We start from the raw sequence: 17,076 nt of genomic DNA, 5'->3' as shown, positions 1-17,076 counted from the left end.
TTTTGCAAGTGTCTAAGCTCAAACAGAAGCTCTGAACGCGACAACGCGCCCGTAAACAGTTCTGTCCATCTTTCGTCAGCATTTTTACTGTTGCTACCTCCGTCAACGGAACACCTTGACATACCCACTCCATCACAATGTCCGACTCGGACGATCACGTAGATGTTGCCGGCGACGATGTCGATGATCTCTTTGGCGACGCCGGCGACGATGCCGAGCTCCAGTCAGACAACGAGCGTGTGCTGAGTGACGGGGACTTAGCTTCCGAAAGAGACGATCGCGAGCAACGATACGACAATGACATGGATGTGGATGAGCAGGACGTAGAGGTCAAAAACATCAATGTCTTGCCCCAGCCGCTGTACCGCCACCGAGCTCCCAAAACCAAGGACGGTAAAGTATGTCCGGCATTGAAAATGGCTACACATTGATGCGCACGAAACTAACGGGATCCCAGCTACAATCTTTGAGGCCTCCCAACTTTCTCCGACTTGCAGCGGAGGAGTACGATCCCAACACCTTCGAGCCGACCCAATGGGACCAAGAGAACATCAGAAGCGACCAGCCCAAGAACATCATTCGATATCAAAGAGACCCCGACACGGGAAAGCTCAAGAGCAATGCGCTGGTGCACAGATGGAGTGACGGTTCGATTACTCTATCAGTAGGAGGTGAACACTATGAGGTCCAGAGGAAGATGCTCGCTCCCCCAGGCGACAAGCCCTACTCAGAAGTCCAGGATGCGCACTATTACGCAGCAGCAGCTCACCTGGCGAGCAATCTCCTCGTCACTATGGGCCACGTATCAGAGCAATATACTGTCTTACCAAACAGAAACATGCAGGATGATGCTGTGGCTATGCTAGCAAGTCGTATGCAAGCAGTGGCTCGTAACAAGCTCAAGAGTGCAGATAACATCTTTACCGCGACGATAGACCCAGAGTTACAGCGCAAGGAAGCCGAGTTGGCTGAGAAAGAACGAATGAAGGCTCAGCGCAGGAGAGAAAATGCAGCTTCCAGACTGGACAATCGCACTTCAGGCTACCGGAGCGGTGGACTGTCAATTGGTGACCTCGAAGGCGGGAGAAGGGGTGTTGGTGGTCCGCGAAAGAGGGGACAACCTGGTGCGTCGCGCCCCAAGAAGCGTCGCCCAGAATACGATTCTGACGATGACCTTCCTGCTGGACGCGGCCGCAACGAAGACTACGATCTTGAAGATGACTTCATCGCTGCCAGTGATGATGAAGAGAGTGTTGCGGAGGAGGATGACGAGGAGGACATCCTCGACGATGAAGACGAAGAGGAAGAAAGACCTCGTAAGAAGCGGCCAAGGGCTGCAGAGCCCGAGGACGAGGATGCCGATGCCGATGCCGATTTAGATGACCTCGACGCACCGGCCGCTCGGAACCGTAGACGCCACATCGTGGACGACGACGATGACGATGACGACGAGGAGTGAGCGGACGATATCTTGTCAACGCAATCACTTTGTACATGTGCTGTTTTACTTAGCTAATTACAGGGTTTCTGGCTTGGATGGCGAAACCCATTTAGGACTTCTGGTGCGTGGCATTGGCGGCAAGGCGCTCTAGAGAACGAAATAGGATGAATATGTACATTAGGATACTTATGGATCTCTGAGCGCTTCTGACAGGTTGCCGCCAACATCTCAGTTCTCTCTCGGACCGTATACACCATGCCACCTGCGGGAGCTGTTTCCTTAAAGCTCAAATACTGGAAGTGCTGGCTGAGGATTACATAACCTAGGTTAGTAAGTTAGAGGCTACATAGCACCCCCACCGTGGGGAAACAGGGATAGCTTTTGGAGGGAACTCCGTAACCTTCAGGTTAGCTTTGAGCTTGCACTTTCACATGCAAACTTGACCTGCCCCCTTTTGTCAGGAAAGTGTCGCGCTGGAACAAAGTCGTCGGCTTGTGTGGACGATTACCGTTGCCTTCCGGTATATCCAAGACCATCAATAGCTCTACAGCGCGTATGCAGTGCTTTCTATGTGCCCTCTATGTGCTAGTCCATGTTAACACGTCAGTTTTCGGTGCTTGATACACCATTGCTTTTTGGAACATCATCAAGTGCTGAATTTCTACCATGGCACATGACGATCCTGCATGTGTTAGCACCGGTCAGACCTCAAATCCACAGCCTTCTATGGTTTCTTTCGCGCATGCGCTTGCTCTAGTCTGAAATATGGCAACTTCAGGCGCGGTTGGGATCTTATGGGCAGTCTTCTCCTTGTTGCTTGAAGTGGTGTTGTTTTGGTTCAAGGTAAGCTTCATATGCCCACATGGTCCGCTCATCTCGAAGCTGATGAGATGTGCAGAAATTCAGTGGTTGGTTGAAATCGAAAGGGCCCCTAGACGATTGGCTCGATGCGTTGCGAAATGCTGAGGTCTACGAGGAATGGGAGCATGCCGCGCTTCATTTGGACAATATCAAGCAGCTGAATCTATGGTCTGTCTATCTAGTACTTGTGAGATGTTACTCTGCTGCCATCGTCGCTAACTCTGTTCCCATCGTCAGGCGCAACGACCCCTCCTCCAAGTGCTACGACTGGGCGTTGATTCACCGACGCCTCGAGTCCTTGAGCGCCGCTGGCCAAGAAAGAAACATACAAGCACTGATCGATCTTGTCCGAGCTGGACTCGTCCGTAACCTCGGCAATATCACTTCCCCGAAGCTATACAATCGGGCGTTTGCAGGCACAAAATACCTGGTAGAAGAATATATAGCACAGGTCGTCGAGTCTATCGATGACATCAACGCCGACGCGGCTCCCGCAACTGCTCCTATCCTGGACAGCAGTGAACCACCCCAGCCAAGCATATCCACCCAGCGCAAGCTGAACTTCCTACATGATGCAAGGCAGGCCTTTGGACGAACCACATTGGTCTTGCAAGGCGGCGCCATCTTCGGTCTTTGCCACCTGGGAGTCGTGAAGGCGTTGTTCCTTCGAGGACTTCTACCACGCATTATCACGGGCACAGCCACTGGCGCGTTAATCGCTAGCCTGGTCGCGATCCACACCGAGGATGAACTACCTAGGATTCTCAACGGTGAGGGCATCGATCTCTCCGCCTTCGAGGCACATGCACATCATGGGCAACAGACGGGAAAGCAGACTGTTGAATATGGTTGGGAAACATTGTTGCGCCGCGTGAAAAGGTTCTGGAAGGAAGGGTACTTCCTGGATGTCAAGGTCTTGGAAGAGTGTGTCAAAGCCAATGTTGGTGACTTGACTTTTGAAGAGGCGTTCAATCGCAGCAAAAGAGTTTTGAACATCACAGTTGCGACAGAAGGCCAGGGTGGAGTTCCCACCTTGCTCAACTATGTCACAGCACCCAATGTGGTAGGTCCTGCAATCATGATGAGCATGTCCTAGCCCGCTAACAACACGTCAGCTCATATGGACTGCCGCCGTGGCTTCGAATGCCTCCACTCCTTCACTTTACGGAAGTCGGGGGACAACAGTCTTGTGCAAAGATGTTGACGGGAGTATCGTCCCTTGGGCACCAGCACATAGCTTCAAGCACTACACTTCGTCATCGTCTGCAGCAAATAAAGCTCGCACAAGCCCGCTGGCCCGGATTGCACAGCTTTTTAACGTCAACCATTTTATAGTTTCACAGGCCCGGCCCTATTTGATCCCCTTCTTGGAATCCGATATGCATGGACCATCACTGTTCGCAGCACGACACAGGCGGCATCAAATTACAGGAAATATTATCCGAATAGTAGGTCTAGAGACTCGCCACAGGTTAAGACAGCTTGACACACTGGGGTTACTGCCCGCTAGCATAAGACGCTTCCTGGTTGATGAAGAGATCCCAGGAGCAACCATGACGTTTGTGCCCAAGGTGACAACGTCAGACTTTGTCCGTCTGCTTGAGACACCCACGAGAGAAACCCTAGAGTATTGGATCCTTCGAGGTGAACGCAGTGTTTGGCCTGCTGTCTGCGCCCTGCGCATTCGTTGTGCCATCGAATTCGAGATTGAGAGAACTTATCAGCGGGTCCGGTCGCTCAAGGCCGGCGGGCTACGTAGGAAGGCCAGTGTCAGTGCAGACAGTCTCCCTCAGCGGCCACTCCCTGAGGCGACACTCACTTCGACACACGAAAGGCGTGATACAATGACTGGGACAAGCGGGTTTGACTAGAAATCGCCCCGACCCCGCCCCTTTGCTGATTTCCTCTCGAGCAAGATCAAGAGACACGGCGCGGACCTCGTCCGCGGGCCAATGAATGAGACCGCAGGCCCTACATCAGTGCGCAAGAGATTATCAGAGCAGGAATAGGATACCCGAGTTTTAGAGCTAGATCCATGGTTGAATGAATGAGAGGCGAAGGACTCCCGGCCCAACACCCAAGAATACGTTGATTAGAATAGCATAATAATAACTAACTCTTCTATTAGTTTCTGTTTGTCTTCGTCTCTGCCGAGTAACTATAGATGCAATAACCGAGGCTCAGTCACAGAATAGTTCGAACAACCACCATGCCCAAACAACATTCCTGATTATGCCATGTTGTAACAGTGAAAGTATCATGCTAAAGATTCTGAGCACCGTGTATTCGAGTGTGTCCCATCTTCTAACAATGAGAAGTACGCTCGAATGATACAGGAGTTCAATAAGGAGAAAACAAACAGTCACACTCCCACGCGTTATAAGGAGAATGCTTGTCGGTTGTGGGACCTGCATCTTGGATGGCGAGGATGATCCAAGGATCTAGATAGCATGATGAGTGAGCATGTTGATATTGTTACCGAAGTGCAAATTTGCTGTTAAGATTAGAGACAGATGCATCCCCGGGGGTCCCAGTGAACGTGGAAGGGTCAGGGGCAGCGACAACGATAGCAGTGACAATAACGGCATTGCGCAGCTGAAGAAGTGTCCACGTCACTGTCGCCTCCATCCTTGTGTTGGGCTGCCGAAGAAGAAAGAAAACAGCAACAGGTGTTCGTCTCCTTGCCGCGTTTTCGACGTTGAGCCAGCCCCTATGCTGAGACGGTGGCAGACATGACAGCTAGGTGCCGCGTGAAATGGTTATGAGGTTACGCTAGTGGTAATAATCATAATAATGTTATGATACCATCTTTGTGCTACGTTAATAAAGAATACGGGCTATAAAGGGAAACTACACGATCCTAGTATAAGAATATAAACTTACTACTATTCCAACAAAATTAATGTTGACATGTTTGTAACCCATAAGCATATCTTTCACAATTACCACTAGACAACCACATTTCTCCACTGGGAATTTCTCAGCGTAGAAAATACCAAATTTGACTTAAACGAAGCCATAATTGTCGTTTTACGGGATCCCATCCTTGTAGTGCGTGATCCGCCATATACAGTATTTTCCAGATAAATTTGAATAGACTCTCGGATTTGATGACATTTATCATAAAATACTCGACTACTGGCTCAGAATTGTTGACATGACCACTGGGCGATATAGACCTGTTGCTCATTGAGTAAGACGTGTTGGGACCTGTGCAAAAGAGACATTCCATGTAACAACACCTAATTTTCATGGAAATAGATACAACGGGCATAATCCAGCAACATTAAGGAATTTCTAGGGATGAAAGAGAACGGCGAGAAGTGTAAAAAAAAAATGAAAAATAAAAAAGTAAAAAGAAACGATGCAGGTACAATTGAACAATGTGCTAGCTTCCATCAATATCGATGCACCCTTCGATATCATCACAGCTCCTCCTCCCTGTGCATATTGGCAACGACGCTCTAAAATAAACTTGCCAGCCTAAGCCCCAGACTGCAGCGCTTTAGCTCAAGATATCACCCATGTCACAGCGGGTAGATCCCGCCGTGTTAGCCGAAAATCGGTAGGACCAGGATAGCCTAGTCTGGGCACTTCGCCTGCCCAAACGAGCTGCGACTGCGGCTTTCTTTGAACGCGGAGAACTTACAAGTGACTCAGCGTCATCCGATGAAGTTCTTTGGAGAATCTCCGTAATTGCACAACTTGCCCTGCCTAAATGGCTTATGCTTCCAGCTCATATACACTCACCCGCTAAGTCGTATGTCGTCCAAGCAACAAGGGTGTTCGTATTATACACACCATATCCAGCCACGTGCTATTGCGTGCCAAGGCATCAATCCTATAGTAAGCTCTGATGCCTCTCTGGTTTGCGACTCCAGTGACGGAACAAGTGAATTGGCTGCATATAGCTTTTGAGGGTTCTCAGCTGTCTTGCCGACTGCTTGAGGCTGTTGAAATGCAGCAGACAAGTTACACCATGCAAGCCTCAGACAAATATTTATGGTGTCCAACAGGACTTAAAGTGACGCCCATAAGAGTAGAGCTGTTCATACACAACAGTGCTTGGAATAGGTGAACCAGAGCTGTTGGAAACAACGATGTCACTACAACTGGTGGCGTCGGCAGAGGGCCACGTTGACTGACACCGAGGCCCGAGACCATAACGACACTTTGCCGGATGACCATTTCTGAAGTCGAGTATTGGCATGATTATGATTCGGTGTGTCACGGCATTGTGCGCTTTAGCCGCCAGGTTAGCGTAGAATCGCAGTCAAATAGTCGGTCAGATTTGGGTTGTAGCTGAAGCCGATATGACGGTGACACGACACAGCTTGGGGCTGAAACTTCAGCCTTGTTGCAGAAAAGTTCCGAGAGATCTCACAAGATGAGGCATGCTTCACAAAAAACAACGTTTGTGTTTCCACTTCAGGTTTGACCGCTGCACAAACATCTTGATGAATCGGTGCAAAGTTCGGTGTTCTGGACAGGCATAGCCCGTCTTAAGATGAGGATCCACGCGGAGTAATTCCTGCGTTAATGCTATCCGAACGAACAACCCAATTGATCTCCCTGGAGTGTCCTCGACGGGACGCGAACAACGATTCGGGTTGCTGTTGACCAAGTAATATATGAGCTAGCAAAAAAAAAATCTGTCTTCTTGCGCTTCTTTGATGCAACTGCGGCACCTTTCGCTGGAATCGGCCGGTTGCTTCATGTGAGTGAGAAGCGGTGAAGATGTCGCGATGCCTATTCCGGCAAAAGGTATGGGGCTAGTGCATGACAGATCTGCCTTACGACTGGTAGTTCCCGTCATGTTGCGTCGAGCATTGCAGCTCCTCCAGCACTGGGACGAAGAGTACCAAGTGCTGTAAAGGTAAGGGCTTGGGAGTGTCATTAGAGGCACATTAGTTGCCGGCGGCCACCGTAGCGAGAATTGAAACCCGCCCCGTCTGCTTGTTAAGTAATATTGCAAGGATATCCACGACAATAGTGGGTTGAGGCCTCAGAGAGGTACCGACTGCATAAGCATCGCGCTCTCTCTGCCAATTTGCCAATGGATGACGCCGAGAGGCCTGAAGAGCTGCAGCCGGTGCATCTGGCATATCCACACTGAGATGGATCCAACAACGTGGAAGACGGCCGTTGTCCAGAACCAGGGAGCAGCTACATAGTACAATGCTAGCAGGCGCATCAATGCCCAGTGTTTAGGTATCAATACCTGACAACCTGGGAGCAGTAGCACTTTCGATATGTAGACATGCAGCTGGGCAGCAAATGAAATGCTCGAATTGGTTGAGCCGCTTACTGCGCGTCAAGTCAACAACATGGTTTACTATTGCAAGTAGACTTCCAAACGCGCTTTTGACCTGCATTTGCAGCGTTCCAGAAACCCACACGCGACACATGGACAATTTCACACCTGCCGTGATTGCACTCGGGCGCCATTGCGGACGGATTTGCCACAACGGAGGTGATAGATCAGGAGGGAATTAGATGTCTCTCTTTTCTGTCGTCGCTAAGTCATGACCCGTCCTTCGCCCGCCTTGACTTACCCGAATAAGGACACATAACCACTAATTGCAGTAGAAGAGTCTTGCACGACGGGCAACCTGGGCCACGTAATCTGCACATAGTACGAGTCGAGGGGTCCAACGCGACTTGCAGGGGAACTTTTTCAGCAAACATACAAAATGGTTGCGAGGTGGCTGGGGTGCAGTCGCTCAGAGGAGGTTTTGGGGGGGGGGATGTGGATGATGGGTTTGCTACATCCTGGTCTTGTGGCCTGTGACGTCCTGGCGGCGGCTGCCATATCTGGCGCTAGTCTCGCTCGAGAGCATGGGAGAAAAAAGCAGTTGTTTATTGGAATTCCCCTCCATGAACCCATAGATCCACAGAGCTTATCGAGATATTACGGAAGCTTGTCCAGACAGGCAGAGGAATGGACGTCGTACAAAGCATTCATCTGTGACCAACATACTTGGCAGTCTGATGGTGTGTAGTGACTACTTGGTAGAATGGCAAGGCCGTGTTAGACTTAGACTTGGACTACAGTTGGCCTCGTGGTACGAATACTCCGATCATTCATCCAGTTGAACGCTGTACTATGCATGTAGGTTGGTAACTCCAGGCAGGGAAGGGAATCTCAGGTTGGGTGGTGCTGAATGCAAGAATGCACGTTGGTGGGGGTGGGAAGTTGTATCACGTTCGATGCTGGCCAATTGCCTTTGTGGTTCCCGCACCTCCGCCACATGTATTATGATTTAGTTTCAATAGGCCCTGTCTTCGGTTCACACCCTCTCCCGCTGTCGCTCTAGGCCTGAGTTTCGTTGACCTCACAAGAGCCTATCCAAGCCCAAGGTCATTGTGCATGACCCTGCAGCAGTGAGTGACCATACAAAAGACCAATAGATCGCTTTTTGCCCGTAATTCGGTACATCTTTGTAACTTCCCCTGCTGCAAAGGAGAAAAGCGACTTACGACCCTCGCTGCTTTGCGCGAGTTTTTATTATTGTTGTTATATTTTCCCCCCTCTTCTCCTTGTAACGAACTTCTATGTTGTAACGCAGCGGGTTGCATGGCTTTTCACGACGACCTACATCATTCCACCAACGCCAATCTCCCTGGTCGCACAATACACACACACACACCATCGCCAGGGAAGATCTGCGAAGACCATTGGCTGCTTGTGGGACTGTCCAGGAGCAAATGAGGTAGAGTAGAAGCAAGGCGTAGCCAAAGCGCAACATTATTGCTGTGCAAGAGAAAGAGGCGCGGAGGTAGACTTGAGATCTTACTCACGTATCAGTTTGGAATCTGGTGTTTGACGTCCAACGAGGCGGTGACCTGGAGCAAGAGAGGGCTGCGCTTTTGCCGATCTTTACTGGAAGCTGCAAAAGCCTTGACACCGACATCGTGCCTGGAGTATAGTCTTCTAGGTATCTTTGAAGGCTCACAGCGTCCATGAGTCTTCTACCACCGAGTCGCATCCTATCCAGCGTCATTTCTCATAATGGCCGTGGCCGTGATTCTGGTGCGCTCCGAAGACTGGGCAGGAAACGAATTTGGCTGGCCAACGATCCAGCTTTCGACAACCGCAACCCCGTGGGATGAGCTGGATTTGGGAACACGACTGCGGGCCATCTCGAGACGATGGTGCCGTTTACAAAGCAATCCGGTATGCGAACTACACTCTTTCTTTACCATTACCCTTGCGCGTCTGGATGTATTGGGCATTGCGCGAAGAGTACAGGACCCAGATGGTCTATGCACTTTGTGTGTTTAAGGCTGCGGGACTAGGGCTTCGACGTTTACGCACCGTTCCAGGGGAACTTGCTTGCAGAAAACGTTGCGCCTGTTTTCAACTTTAAAAAAGTGTAATGAGAGACTAACGGAGGCGATCGGGAACAGGATGTCTACTCCAACAACCCCTCACCGATAGCGAACCACTATACGCTTTCCAAGCCCCTGATTATCCCCGACGCCACGCCTAAACGCTCGCAACGACTGTTAGCGCGATGTGACATCCCCGAGTCAAATGACGGGGTGGTTGACCCCGCCCGGACTGGCGAAGAGGCTCGCCAGCGACCTCCTCCTCGAGACAGTGCTGCGCCTGCGCCGACACCAACGCCGACGAGTGCGGGCAATCGACAGGAACGTCGTAGAGACTCCATCCTCAATGACCCGACTATGGACTACCTGCTCGACTTCTCGTCTGAGGAGGGATTCTACCAGTTCGCCAAGAAGAAGAAAAAGGCGGCCACCCCCGCCGCTGTGAACTGGGATGAAATGAAGAAGGATGACGTACCCCCAGCCGACGATGGCGGCGGCAGTGGCGGCGATCAGAACGGTGGCGATGCTGGAAATGCTGGAGGCGACGGTTCCGGCGCCGGCGATGGTAACGGAGACGATAAGAAGGATGACGGCAAGAAGGACGACGACAAGAAAGACGACGACAAGAAGGATGATAAGAAGGACGAAGGTGGAGATCCTCCTCCTGAAGATGATTGGACTGCCTCTGTGCCAGTTAGTAGCAAAAAGAAGAAGAAGAACAAGAAGGGGGTTGTTGTTGAGGAGCCGGCCGGACCAACTGTACCTGAAGTTCCCGAAGTTAAGCTCGACGCTTTCGACGAAATCAAACTCGATGACACAGCGCCCAATCTCGACTTGAACTTTGAAACCGGAACCGCAGATACAAAGACGAGTTCTTTTGGCACATGGGGAACTAGCTGGAACACCGGGACTACGGGGACTACCAGTACGACATGGGATTGGTCAGGGGCTAAAGATGGAGCTAAGAGCAAGGAGGAAGCAAAAGAGGATGTAGGTGACAACCCCTGGAGTATCAACCGCCCCAAGCCCAAGAGGAAGGGCAAGACTACCTTATCCTTCGGGTCGTTTGATGAGGAAGAGGAGAAAACTGATAAGCCGGCTATTGTCGAGGAACAGGCCACCAAAGCGACTAAGGACGACGATTTTGGATTCTCACTTAGCACCAGCAAAAAGGACAAGAAGAAGAAAGGAAGCATTTGGGATCCCGAGCCCGAGCCCGAAAAGACAAAGGAACCCCTCGCTGCGAGCCAAGATCTAGGGCCGACAAAAGCTGCTGAAGATGATCTCTGGGGTGGAGGATGGGGAGCCCCGACGACAAAAAAGGGCAAGAAGGGTAAGAACGCAGTTGAAGAACTCGCACCAGATTTACCTGCTGTCCCCGACCCACCTGCTGAGGCCGCCGCACTGGCGGACGACTGGTTCTCAGGGACATCGAAAAAGGACAAGAAGAAGAAAATCAGTGCCTTTTCGTGGGGCGATGAACCAGAGGCCGACCCAGCACCAGAGCCACCGAAAGAGGAGGAGAAGCCGGCTGAAGATGATTTCTGGGGCACAATAGGGACCAAGAAAAAGGGCAAAAAGGGTAAGCTCTTTCAGACCATTACCCTTGCAATTCTCTGGTCAAGTATTATACAGTGGTCTGATGCTACGCATCTTTTCGATGGAAGCAGTGCGCGGACCCCAGCAGGTTTCGAATGCATGGTAGTGATGGCAGCAGTGGCATTTTCTCCTTTGTCATGAGACTAACTGTGCCCTTGTGTAGGTCAAATCGCGGCACCAGAACCGGAGCCGGTACCCGAACCAGCCCCAGACCCTCCAGCAGTATGTATTTCACCCATGTCCACGCAATATGTTTTTATTATTATTTCCCTTCATTTTACGCCACAGCTTGTACTCTTGTGATACGAATACAGCAACGTGATCCTCAACGAGGGCATTTACTGACACGAGCACCATCAGGCTGACGACAGTTGGGGCATCTGGGGCACTGCTGCCAAAGATAAGAAAAAGAAGGCTGAAGAGCCACCACCCCCTGAACCAGAGCCCGCCAAGTCGGCTGAGGATGATATTTGGGGCCTCAGCACTTCTAAGAGCAAGAAAAAGAAAAAGGGCAAGAACGTCGATCCAGAACCTGAGCCCATCGTGGAGGTTGTAAAAGAGCCTGAAGTAAGTCTGTATTGTGTCTTGCCTCAGCTCCTATTCTTTTTCACTTCATTTTCATGATTTTCTTCTTTTGCTCTCTTGACTTTTTTCTTTCTTTATGACATCCGTCGCATCACTACTATCCAGGGAAATTGGCCGTACATGACAGTGCTTGCTCGATTTGCTTACTTTGATTCTAGCCTGAACCAGAGCCTGAACCAGAGCCTGAACCAGTCCCTGAACCAGTCCCTGAACCTGAACCGGAAAAGCCTGCCGAGGATGTATGGGGGTTCGGCACTTCCAAAAGCAAGAAAAAGAAAAAGGGTAAGAACGTCGTTATCGAAGAGCCCCCCAAAGTGCCTACACCGCCACCGCCCGAACCGGAGCCAGAGCCAGAACCGGAGCCGGAGCCAGAACCGGAGCCAGTACCTGAACCTGAACCAGAAAAGCCTGCCGAGGTTGACATCTGGGGCCTCTCGACTAGTAAGAAAGACAAGAAGAAGAAAAAGAAAGCGGCTGTCGAAGAAGAGTCCCCACATCCACCACCTGTCGAACCGGAGCCGGAGCCAGAGCCACCCAAAGAAGAGGACAAGCCCCCGAGGATGATTTCCTTTCCATTAGCACTTCTAAAAAGGACAAGAAGAAGAAGAAGAAGGGTGTTGCTGAGGAGATGCCGCCGCCTCCGCCGCTTATTGAACCTGAACCTGAACCTGAACCGGAACCGGAGCCAGTCCCCGAGCCAGAGCCTGAGAAGCCTGCTGAGGATAGTTTTTGGGGGTCAATCAGTACTTCTAAGAAGGACAAGAAGAAGAAGAAAAAAGGTGCCGTTGAAGAGGAACCTCCCAAAGCTCCTACACCTCCCCCACCGCCGGCTGAGCCTGAACCTGAGCCTGAGCCTGTGATTGAAGAGAAGCCTGCCGAGGACGACATCTGGGGTCTCTCGTCTAGCAAAAAGGACAAGAAAAAGAAGAAGAAGGGTACTGCCGAGTCTGTTCTGCCAGAACCAGAACCGGAACCGGAGCCAGCACCTGAGTTAGACCCGGAACCGGTTGTGGAAGAGAAGCCTGCAGATGACGATATTTGGGGATTTTCAGCGAGTAAGAAGGACAAGAAGAAAAAGAAAAAGGGTATCACCGAGGAGCCCGACCCTGAACCTCTACCATCCCCAGCGCCACCTGCTCCCGAACTAGAACTTGAAGCTGATATTTGGGGCACTTCAACTTCGAAGAAGGATAAGAAAAAAAAGAAAGCTGACATTTGGGACGACCCGGACCCGGAACTGGAACTGGAGCCGGAACCTGTGCCAGAACCTGAAACGCAGCCAGCTCCTATGGTAGAGGAGAGCAGCGCTTGGAGTTTCTGGGGTGCTACCAAAAAGACCAAGAAGAAGGAGCCCGAGCCTTTACCCTCGCCGCCACCAGCCGTTCCAGAAGCCCCAGAAGTCGATGAGGGAGGTGGCTTCTGGTCAAGTTTTGGTACTAGTAAGAAGGATAAGAAGAAGAAGAATGTCGACGGTAGTATTAAACCTGATTCAGTCGAGGAGCCCAAGATCGAGGAATCCTTGGCTTTAACCAAGAGTAAGTTCAGCTGGAGAAACGAGCCGATCGAAGTCGACGGATCGCACGTCAACGGCGTCAAGCCAGACTCCGTCTCATCGACCATGGACAGCAAAGTCGACGACGATGACTGGCTTTGGAACAGCAAAGACAAAAAGAAATCCAAGAAGAATGCATTGGCTGATCCTCCCCCTCCAGCACCTACCCCTCCGTCCATGGACTTGGACGAACCTGTTCCAGAACAGGGACTCGAGACGAATATCTGGGACGACGCTCCCACCTCCAAGAAATCCAAGTCGAAAGATAAAGACAAGGACAAGGACAAGGACAAAGACGATAAGAAGAGCAAGGAGAAAGAGCCCAAATTGAGCAAGAAGGAACTTGAGAAGCTTGAGAAAGAGAAAAAGAAGGCTGAGAAGGAACGAGCCAAGCAGGAGGCAAAGGAGGCCAAGGACGCCGAAGAGAAGGCCCAACGTGAAGCTGAGGAACAAGCCCAACGTGAGGCTGAGGAGCAAGCCGCCCGAGAAGCGGAAGAGGAGGCTCAACGGATTGCAGATGAGTTAGCTGCCAAGGAGGCCGAGGAGCAAGCGGAGCGTGACCGCTTGGATGCCGAAGCTGCAGAGATTGCTCAGGAGGAAGAAGAGCTTGCTGCTTTGACAGCTAAACAGAGCAAGCGCAAGCTCACGAAAAAGGATCAAGAGAAATTCAACCGCCTCACTGAGAAAGCGAATCTTCGTAACGAAGCTAATACTTCTAAAGAAGCAGAGGATTTGGCAGCACAAGAAGCGAAGGAGGCCGAAGAACAGGCTATTCGAGAAGCTGCAGAAGCTGCAGAAGCTGAAGAACAAGCTGCCCGAGAGGCTGCAGAGGCCGAAGAGCAAGCTGCATTGGCAGCTGAAGAACAAGCTGAGCGTGAGCGACTTGAAGCTGACGAAGCTGCTGCCGCCAAGAAAAAATCCAAGAAAAGTTCGAAGGATGACAAGAAATTACCGAAGTCCAAGTCCAGCAAGGAGAAAAAGGCAAAGGAACCCGAGCCTGAGCCCGAGCCCGAGCCGGAACCTGCACCTGAACCCGAAATCACGAAAGTCGACGATCTTTTGGATCTGGACGGTATCGAATTGGACGATGCCCAAATTGATGAGCTCTTATCCCCGGAGCCCAAGGATAAATCCGGCGGATTCGATTTCTGGGGCACGAGCTCCTCAAAGAAGAAAGGTTCGTCCCCTCTGAGCCAATCACATCATTCCCCAGACGTGCGTTTGCTGCACCCCGGATTGCCAGGACTGACCAATCTTTCGGCAGGATCCGAGATTAAAGATGCTGAGTCAAGCCAGATTCTGGAAGATACCATGGTCGAGGAGGATACATTCATGGCCTTCGCGCCCATGAAGAAGAGTAAGAAGAGCAGTAAGATTTCTGACAAGCTCAAAGCGTTTGAGCCAACAACGGAAGTTGACCTCATTGACGCTCTTCCGGCTCCTCCGCCTCCGCCACCCGAGGCTCCGGTAGAATTTGGCAGAAAGAAGACTAAATCCAAATACAAGGACATAGACTTTTTGGAAGACGACTACTTCTCCCACAAGAAGAGCAAAAAAGCCGACATACCAGGGAGCTTTCCTCTTGACGACGAAGCTGCGCCCGAAGCTCTGCCGGCCGCGGAGGCTGAGCCTGAAGTACTTGATGACGAGGACGAGATAATTGAAGTCATTGAGATGCCGCAAAAGAAGAGCAAGAAGAGCAGTAAGAAGTCACGCGAAGTCCCGCCTGAGGTTCCTCCTCCACCTCCAGCCGTTCCCGACGCGCCGATGTCTCCTCCTATCGAACTCAAGCCTGCAAAGAAGGAGCGCGCCAAGATCAACCGTGACGGCGGTTCGTCATGGGGAGCCTGGTCTGCTACACCCAAGAAAGAAGAGCGTAAACATTCTAAGACCACCAAGTCTGAAGATAAGCGCTCAAGGCCGGACAAAAAGGAGCGCGAGGAGAAAACGTCGTCCAAAGGCTCTTCTTCCGATAAAACAGAACGACCCAAGGTTGAAAAGGCTTCTTCGAATCTGTTCACACCTCGCATGACGAGCGTGTTCAATAGCACTCCCCCAATCTCACGCTCCATATCGACTCGTGAGAGGCGTTCTAGCAAGTCAGGCTCACGTCACCACTCTGTGGAAATGTCAGGCGGGCTCATGTCCCCTCCATCTGAGGACATGCCTGAGATGTCTTCAAAAGCAGCAAAGATCCTAGGTGTGGGTCAGAAAAGTAGTCGCAAGAGCAAATCACGTCGCACGGCTGATGACGATGATATAGTCATGGTCAATGCAGCTGATGCCACACCCAGCCCTGAGAAGTCATCACGCAGGAAGGCAAGGTCAAAGTTGGCAGAGGATGACGTGGTTATGGTTGATGCGGATGATGCCACTCCTCTCAAGCGGGCAAACTCGAGTGCCAAGAAGGGTATCTCTGGGCTCTTCGGCGGGTTCAAGTCCAACACACCCAAGTCCGATCTGCGCCCGGAACCTCGTCGTCGCCGCACATATCACGGTACTGAAGACGATGGCGCTCGGCCTGGTAAGAGACCTAGACGCTCTAACCGTGAGAGCGACGCTGAGGGTATAGATCCCGAGGCGGAAGCTCGTCGGGCTGCTCGGCGTGCCAGACGCACAGATGATAAGGCTGCGGAGGAGGATGCCCGCGTAGCAAAGGAGGAGGCCCGCCGCGAGCGTCGCAAACGCCAAGAGGAAGTGGATGAGGCTCGCAGACAAACCGAGCGTGAAGCTCGACGCGCTGAACGTCGTACTGCTAGGAAGGCAGAAGAAGAACGTCTTGCCTCCGAGGCAGATGCAGCTCGGGAAGTGGCACGTGCTGAACGTCATCGTTTGCGCAGAGAAGCCGCCGCCGCTGCTACTGCTGCTGAGGAGACCGAGGCAGAGCCGAGGCGTTCTACACGAGAAGACCGACACAGATCTCGCGCAGGCGGTGATTTAGAGGACGATGAAGCACGAAGACGGCGTCGCGAAGCTCGACGTGCTGCGCGTATTGCCGAGGAAGAGAAGACTAGCCGCCGGCGATCCACACCACCAGACGAGTATGTCTATACACCCGGGCCCCAGGACAGCAGTAAGAAGCGACCAGCTTGGCCACATTCTGGCACATCTTCCTGGGTGAAGGAGACTTCGGACGCGGGTCCGCCACCTGAGGATGGCCCATCTACTGATGCTCCATTCCCAACAGATGAGGATGAAGCTCGCCGTGCGGCAAGACGAGCTCGTCGTCGATCGAGATATGAAGATGGCAGTGCTGATATGGAGGACGACCAAAGACGTCGCCGCGCACGTCGTGAAGAACGAGAACGTCATCGTGGTGGCTCCGACGGGAGTGGTGAGAAACGAGAACCCGTCTTCATGGATACGACACCTCGCAGTAGCTGGTGGAGGAAATTGACAGGTGGTGCATGAGTGATGAGTTTTTATGTCTTGTTGGATATGTGTTGGACTTTTGGACATTCTTTCCAACATTTTTGTCACTTTGTTTTGGGCAGCGATTGGGCAGTTAGAATGTGGGATAGGTGGGTGTTACTGGATTGATCTTTATTGGCTCGGAGCGTGCTTTCCTCGCTTGGAGTATCACAATACCCTTTGCGAATTAACCTGCATTGGGTGGTCAAACTCTGGTGTCAAGTCATTACACTCATCATCTTGGCGTATTGGGCATGTTTGTTTGACGAGTAGGGGGAGCTTAGGCGGGTTGTTC

General features: G+C 51.5%; 5 protein-coding genes across 5 annotated transcripts; 4 read left to right on the top strand and 1 right to left on the bottom strand.

The window, feature by feature from the left end:
* Nucleotides 1-137: 137 nt before the first annotated feature.
* On the top strand, nucleotides 138-1,459 carry BKA67DRAFT_653513 (Leo1-like protein-domain-containing protein; the record flags this gene model as incomplete). Its single annotated transcript, XM_046106382.1, has 2 exons — nucleotides 138-398; nucleotides 458-1,459. The coding sequence occupies 2 exons, from the start codon at nucleotides 138-140 to the stop codon at nucleotides 1,457-1,459; spliced, it is 1,263 nt and encodes a 420-aa protein (XP_045964454.1).
* Nucleotides 1,460-2,206: 747 nt separating this feature from the next.
* BKA67DRAFT_589846 (acyl transferase/acyl hydrolase/lysophospholipase) lies at nucleotides 2,207-4,173 on the top strand (the record flags this gene model as incomplete). The annotated part of the gene is made up of 4 exons (XM_046104513.1): nucleotides 2,207-2,284; nucleotides 2,340-2,470; nucleotides 2,540-3,365; nucleotides 3,418-4,173. 4 exons carry the CDS (start codon nucleotides 2,207-2,209, stop codon nucleotides 4,171-4,173), a joined length of 1,791 nt encoding a protein of 596 aa, XP_045964453.1.
* Nucleotides 4,174-4,435: 262 nt separating this feature from the next.
* Nucleotides 4,436-4,804, bottom strand: BKA67DRAFT_547624 (uncharacterized protein). The gene has a single exon (XM_046101463.1). The coding sequence runs from the start codon at nucleotides 4,714-4,716 to the stop codon at nucleotides 4,483-4,485; it is 234 nt and encodes a 77-aa protein (XP_045964452.1). The 5' UTR covers nucleotides 4,717-4,804; the 3' UTR covers nucleotides 4,436-4,482.
* A 4,379-nt stretch (nucleotides 4,805-9,183) lies between these two features.
* BKA67DRAFT_47869 (uncharacterized protein) lies at nucleotides 9,184-11,915 on the top strand. Its single transcript, XM_046096912.1, has 5 exons — nucleotides 9,184-9,479; nucleotides 9,713-10,624; nucleotides 10,751-11,216; nucleotides 11,397-11,455; nucleotides 11,594-11,915. Exons 1-5 carry the CDS (start codon nucleotides 9,315-9,317, stop codon nucleotides 11,855-11,857), a joined length of 1,866 nt encoding a protein of 621 aa, XP_045964451.1. The 5' UTR covers nucleotides 9,184-9,314; the 3' UTR covers nucleotides 11,858-11,915.
* A 429-nt stretch (nucleotides 11,916-12,344) lies between these two features.
* Nucleotides 12,345-16,890, top strand: BKA67DRAFT_47852 (uncharacterized protein). Its single transcript, XM_046096911.1, has one exon. It carries the CDS (start codon nucleotides 12,447-12,449, stop codon nucleotides 16,779-16,781), a length of 4,335 nt encoding a protein of 1,444 aa, XP_045964450.1. The 5' UTR covers nucleotides 12,345-12,446; the 3' UTR covers nucleotides 16,782-16,890.
* Nucleotides 16,891-17,076: the final 186 nt, after the last annotated feature.

The sequence above is a fragment of the Truncatella angustata genome (assembly GCF_020726525.1).
Source record: "Truncatella angustata strain MPI-SDFR-AT-0073 chromosome Unknown BKA67scaffold_1, whole genome shotgun sequence".
Taxonomy (NCBI): Eukaryota; Fungi; Ascomycota; class Sordariomycetes; order Amphisphaeriales; family Sporocadaceae; genus Truncatella; species Truncatella angustata.
This window is presented reverse-complemented; position numbering and strand designations above follow the sequence as displayed.